General features: G+C 40.5%; 1 protein-coding gene across 1 annotated transcript; it reads right to left on the bottom strand.

Annotated features, from left to right (window-relative positions):
• Positions 1 to 892: 892 nt before the first annotated feature.
• LOC101860384 lies at positions 893 to 5,591 on the bottom strand. The gene is made up of 2 exons (XM_013090799.2): positions 5,509 to 5,591; positions 893 to 2,280 (listed from the first exon to the last, which is right to left on the bottom strand). Exon 2 carries the CDS (start codon positions 2,206 to 2,208, stop codon positions 1,387 to 1,389), a length of 822 nt encoding a protein of 273 aa, XP_012946253.1. The 5' UTR covers positions 2,209 to 2,280; positions 5,509 to 5,591; the 3' UTR covers positions 893 to 1,386.
• Positions 5,592 to 6,590: the final 999 nt, after the last annotated feature.

The raw sequence follows: 6,590 nt of genomic DNA, 5'->3' as shown, positions 1-6,590 counted from the left end.
AAAGAAGTAGAGGAAATGACAATAGTAAGGATCAGGAAAGAAAAAGCAGCAGTTCCCTGTTGTAGATCAGGCACAGTTATGAGCATGACATGAGTCAGCCAATTTACAATTCTACTGTGCTTGAACGTGAAATGTCCCCCCTTTGGGAATGGCCTAAAGACACAACAGTCAGTGGCACTGCCCCGGGGGTTCACAAAATATAAATTACAAAGGTACTCAACACACTAGTATACATGTACTGGTACCAACAATACAAAATGACTAGTTTGTGCTTTCAAGTTCATCAAAAGCATACAGGTTCTCAACACACTGGATTTTCACAATACAAAACGAGCAATTTGTTTCAAGTTCACCAATCATCAAATGATGAACTTGTGTTTCAAGTTCACCAATTAACAAATAATCAGCAGAGAGGAACCCAACATTATGTGTGTTCCCAGTTCTTAAACTACAGGTTATCAACACATTGGTCCGGGAGGAATCCAACAGTACAAAACAAGCAACTCCACTCTGTCCCGCACGGCTCTCACTCCCACTCTCCGGGCCGAGATCCTAGTTTAGCCACACCTTCTTCCACACACATTGTCCTTTTGTACTATTGGATTCCTCACTCCCACTCTCCAGGCGGAGATCCTAGTTTAGCTACACCTTCTTCCACACACATTGTCCTTTTGTACTATTGGATTCCTCACTCCCACTCTCCAGGCGGAGATCCTAGTTTTGGATTCCTCACTCCCACTCTCCGGGCAGAGATCCTAGTTTAGCTACACCTTCTTCCACACACATTGTCCTTGCGATCAGAAAAACGACACCGGCATTACAGTTTTCAGAAGAGAAGTGACCTCTTTCAGAGTTTCAAAGACACATTACGAAAGTAGCCAAAGAAAGAGAGACCTATGGAAGCTTTATTTTCAACCTCGAAGAACTAAAAAGCCCAAATAATTTACTGAAGTGAAGAAATAAAACAATACAGGTAATGTAAATATCACAAAGTAAAGAAATATTTCACAAAAACTTTGTTGTGACTTGTAGCTTTTGTCCCAAGCCACTGAGAGTATTCTATTTTTAGCCAGTGCCAGTCGCATGAAGGTAGCGGTACTTGTGTCTCTGTCTTTGTGCCAGTCGCGTGAAGGAAGCGGTACTTGTGTCTCTGTCTTTGTGACTGATGGGTGTAGAGGAAGCTGTTATATATGTCTCTGTCTTAGTGACTGATGGGTGTAGAGGAAGCTGTTATATGTCTCTGTCTTAGTGACTCATGGGTGTGGAGGAAGCTGTTATATATATATATATATGTCTCTGTCTTAGTGACTGATGGGTGTAGAGGAAGCTGTTATATATATATATGTCTCTGTCTTAATGAAGCTGTTATATGTCCTTTGTTAACAACTATTTCAACGAATGTCTGCCCACCGCCGTCAATCTTTTAAGTCGGGGCGATACTCTCGGGGCCTGTTTCGGTGAACGCCTTGGTGGGAGTTTTGGAGTCTGTTTTGGAGAGAGTCTTGGCGTCTGTTTTGGCGCATGTGCAGGCAAGTGTCTTGACATCTTTGTCGGCGAGAGCTTTGGTATCTGTTTTGATGAGAACTTTGTTGCTTTTTTAGGCGAGAGTCTTGGTGAGTGTCTTAGCGTCTGTGTCGGCGAAAGTTTTGACACCTGTTTTGTGGAGAGTTTTGACACCTGTTTTGTGGAGCGTTTTGGCATCTGTTTCGGCGAGAGCCTTGGATTCTGTTTTGGTGACAATCTTAATGTCAGTTTTTGTGCGAGTCTCGGTGAGAGTCGTGGTGAACTTCTTGCCTGCACAGTCTTATTTGGAAGCATTGTACGATTCAGTTCCTCCGTCCTCCCCTTTTGCTCTTCACACAATTTTTTCTCCTTGCATGAAATTGTCAACAGCATCAAATTTCTATGGCAACGCAAATCTTTATCATCTACTTTGAAATAAACTTTCTCACCTAACAGCCAGTGCTGACTTGAAGGACGAATTAAAAAATGATCAGTCTGCACAACATCTAACGTTTTCTCCCGCTCTAAGCAGTACATCACGGCCCGTATGACATCCTCAACTTCACAGTGGGCCGTCTCTTGAGAAATATGGGGCGCTGCACCGTCGACCGCCGTCTCATAGTGAAGTTTGATTTTGAAAACACAGTTCTCGTTTGACATCAGGAAAGTGTGATCCTTCAACAAGGGTAGCAGTTCAGAACTCATGTTGTGTGATCCTCAATGGACTTGAGGGGAGAGAGTCCAGCAGAACAAGTAGAAACAGTAGTAGACCATGGACTGGGGAAAAACAAAATAAATATTTACACATTACAAGTGCATTGTAGAGATCTCTAGATGCAAAAAAATGAAGTAGCCTACTTGCCTCCTATGTCTTTCAACGGAATTCAGTTTGGCATTCCAGATTCACATTTGTCCAACTGGCCACAGCAAATTTTTTCAACTGATATCTCAGTCTGAACTGCATGTTTCATTCTCTGTTGGCAAGGCACAGTCAAACCCAGTAACACTGCAGCCTACCATCATAACCATGGGGTGAGCAGGAAGTTGGCGGTACAGCGGGGCTGGTGATACAAGGTCCTCATGTCCTCTGTCAAATACATGTAGCACAGACTGCCCAACCACAAGGGAACTTGTTTACCAATCACAAATGGGCGGCTTGCACACGAGTGACTGTGTAGTGTGCGTGAGTCGGAGAGGGGGGGGGGGGTGGCACCAGCGGTCCGGAGGTGGAACGTCGCAGAGATACATTAAAGAGGTTGAGCCAAAAACTAAAACTTTGATAAAAATGTCCAAACCAGAGGAAAAAAAGGCCTGTTTCTCAGATTTCCGTATTTTGACAAGTGTCTGATTTCACCACGCTGCCTCACACAGATCTAGATATTCATGTGCATGATGATATAATATCAGAATTATACATTAAAATTGTACAAAATTACAGCCTATACAATCTACTTTAATTCTACACACAAAGTTTTAGTAAAGCAGTGTACCATGTAAAACAATTTGAGTGAAAAAGTTGTTCAGTGTTAATTTTTAATTTCATCAGTGATAAAATAAACTTGCAAATTACTCTAATAACTAAAAAATAAATTTTAACTTGAGCAAATCCTTGCCTCAGAAACCAAGTGCAGTCATACTAAACCGCCAAAAGACACGAAAAGACGTGAAGACACGGTGAAAGGACGCGAAAAGGCACGAAAAGATTGTTCCCATTCCTAATTGAGAGGGTGTAGTGCGCTCTTATGACCTTATGATGCAGTTGCTAGTGCCATACAACACTTACCCAAAAAAAAAAAAAAAAAATTCATCATGTGGAGAGAGTTGCATGGCAAAAATCCACAAGACGCGTTAAACAAGGTTATTTTCCATTTGTCACAGTGGTACTCAGTGATAAAGCAAAGAAAGTCCTATCAGAGTAATTATAGAATTAATAATATTTTACTAATAATAATTGTAAGGCGAGAAAAAAGAAAATGAAAAATCAAAAGGACCCTGCTGACATCAAGGCGCCAATAAATTTATGCCAATCTGCCATTCATCAGGCAGAGAAATCGGCGCTTTTTCGGTAGTTCCCACCCCCCTTTATTTGAGCCTGATCCTACATCTAGATCTAGATCTATACATTTGATTCGCGGCGAGCTAAGATATCAAACCTAACAACTGCAAAACATTAAATGTGAGGCAGCGTGGTGGAATCAGGCTCTCGTCAAAATAACAAAAGTGAAAAAACTTGCATTTTTCCGCAGGTTTGTGAATTTTTATCAAATTTTTGTGCTCAACACCTTTCATACCCATTAAAAAACTCATTTGTGTGAGGATTTTTCTGAAAAACGTTGATTAAAGGTACAGAAAATGTAAATTTTTAGTTACCACGGACTCTTTAGCTAGGGAAATAACTAATCTTTGGTGGCCATTTTCCCACTAATTTTACCTCTGAAAATAGGTGAACCCCATCTCCTTCTTTCGCAAATATCTCGATTTGTATTCAAGATAAATGGATATTGTTTTCATCCGTATAAAGACAAGTAAACAAGCTTTAAGATGATACCAACTCTACATGCCCAAAAATTGACGAGAGCCTGATTCCATCACGCTGCCTCACAAATTGTGGTAAAACCCCCCACCTTATTTTTATTAGGTCAGGGGCCCCTGAAACTCCCCTACTCTTGGGGCCAAAACCCGCGAATAACAATTGCGGGGTGGGAACTACCGAAAAAGCGCCGAGAAGTCTCAGGTGTTCATCATGGCGGAATTTATCATAAAATCAAACTTGCAGAGGCCGTAGAGGGTAAAGATTACCCCAGTTATGATCAAAATAACCCTGAAAATGAGTCTGAAGTCTGAAGGGACACAAAATCACAAATCAGATGTCTTTTCGTGTCTCTTTCGTGTCTCTTCGTATAGTTTTAGTGTGTGACCCTCCAGCCTTCCGTGAGCCCACTTGGACTTTCAGTAGATCTAGATCATTTGACTTATAACATGTCCCAAAAATTACTGAGGTTAACTGTGTGATTCTCGGGAAATTAGTAGAGTACGGTAGGCTACCTATTTGACATTGAAGAAAACAAGGACAGGCCGAGGCGTGAGCCACGGACTTTTGAAGACCGCGTGAGTAGCGGCAAAGAGTCTACATAACAAGAGGGTCCACTCCTCTCTTTGAGCCAAATAGAAAAGTGTCCTAAAAAATCGGAGGCGCCCTCTGCGCACCCTTTGCAAACAGAGTTACCCTACTTGTGTTAAAAAAATCTTGTCAAAGTGAAACTCACAAGTTTTTCAATAAATAAGAATTCAAATTTCGCAAGAACGCTTTTTTAATGGTTGCGCTGACGCAAGGCCTCTTCAGGAGGAAGGGGTGACTGTTTTCTTCGTTTAATTTGACTTTAGAATGAAAGGCGAGAGGTTGTTAAAATTTTTAAAAAAGAAAAAAATGCGCACTGAACGAACCCGAACTGCTGATGAACAGCAGTCGATCTTTGCAAGCAAGGAGGTGCTATTCCTATTCTTCTTCAGGAGAAACGAAAGAGAGCTTCAAAACAGACTGCAGCGCCATCTGAAGCAAAGAGCGGACTTCCGGTGGACACATTTTTGGTTGAGTGGACCATCTTGTTATTACTATCTTTGGTAGCGGTCGAGGCGCAGAGCAGAGAGTTGCGACCAGTCAGTACAAGTTGGATCGCTACATGAGGTGGGTGTGCATAGAGTTATCACATGCGTGTATAGTTAAACTACAATTACGATGAACTAATACTAGGCTTAGATTAGGTGCTTTTTCGGTAGTTCCCACCCCCCTTATTTGAGCCTGACCTACATCTAGATCTAGATCTAGAATCTCTATATCTAGATCTATACGCTTGATTCGCGGTGAGCTAAGATATCAAACCTAACAACTGCAAAACATTAAATTATGGCAAGCCCCCCCTGAAACCCCCCTACTCTTGTGGCCCAAACCCGTGAATAAAATTGCGGGGTGGGAACTACTGAAAAAGCGCCCTAGATTACACCTACCTGATCTGATGAGAAGTTACTGATTTTTGTTTTCTACTTTTTATCTTTAACAAAATCTACTTTTAAAACGGGTTGTTTGTTTGGGTGAGATTTGCCAGAAAATTTTAACCGAGAGCTGTCAAAATTGCAGCCGCCAGCTGATAGACCTAATGCGGAATTGATAAAATATTTGACTTATTAATTATGTTCTAGAGTTGTTTGAACTTGATATTGAATAACCCGTCTATGGGCAACGCAGGTGTGAGAGTTTTCTTGTGGTATGGCTTGCTTGTTATGAAAACAGAACACCAAATTTCGAGACCGTTACAATCATTCATGGTGTTTCTGTTCTCTGGTAGGCCTAGTATTTAACTAGATCTATCTACAACTTTCCTCAACAACAAACGGCTAGAATAATTTTTCCAACTTTTATTTTAATAACATTTTTACACGCTTTTTCAAGTGGGTCAGGCAAATTTTACGGTAACTTAATCTGACAAGAAAAGTCTAAAAGTAGAGCAAAAAATAATATTGATTTGTTGTTGTTGTTTATTTTATATCTCCGGTTACGGTTTAAAGGGTTGTGTCAAGAAATCTTCAGCCTTTTCTTGGTTATCAAATCAACTTCATTAGATGAGAAATTACTCTCACTCTTTAGAAATATAGATCTAATGTAACTAAATCAGGAAGAATCCAACATTATTTAATTTGTAAACAGAAGCTATACTGTACGTTAAAACGAATATGGGAGATTCAACGCCAATACGGCAATCTCAACAATTGAAATGAAACTGCAGGGACTGCAATAAAGCAGGTTTAAAACACATTTCAAAGAAAAAATGTGTAGTATCGATACTACTTCAGTATATTCACAATCTGCTTATCATATAGAAAGTGGCTATTCTCACCCGCCCGGAAGTTCTCGCAAGATCAACTCCTCCCCTCTTCTCTCTCTCTCTCTGTCTCTTTCTGAATACTGTCTATACTATCGGTGTGGACGATGAAATTGACCAAAACAAAGTTAAAAAATGATGTTAAAACACAAAAGTAAATAAATTTGGTTGTCTACAAAGATGCTACGGCTATTTAACTTTTCGAATCGA

This window comes from Aplysia californica, unplaced genomic scaffold (genome assembly GCF_000002075.1).
Source record: "Aplysia californica isolate F4 #8 unplaced genomic scaffold, AplCal3.0 scaffold01533, whole genome shotgun sequence".
NCBI lineage: Eukaryota > Metazoa > Mollusca > Gastropoda > Aplysiida > Aplysiidae > Aplysia > Aplysia californica.
The sequence above is the reverse complement of the archived record's forward strand: the minus strand, read 5'-3'. Positions and strand labels throughout refer to the sequence as shown.

Coding starts and splice junctions, on each gene's coding strand:
- LOC101860384 (XM_013090799.2), bottom strand. CDS start 2,208: ATGAGTTCTGAACTGCTACCCTTGTTGAAGGATCACACTTTCCTGATG.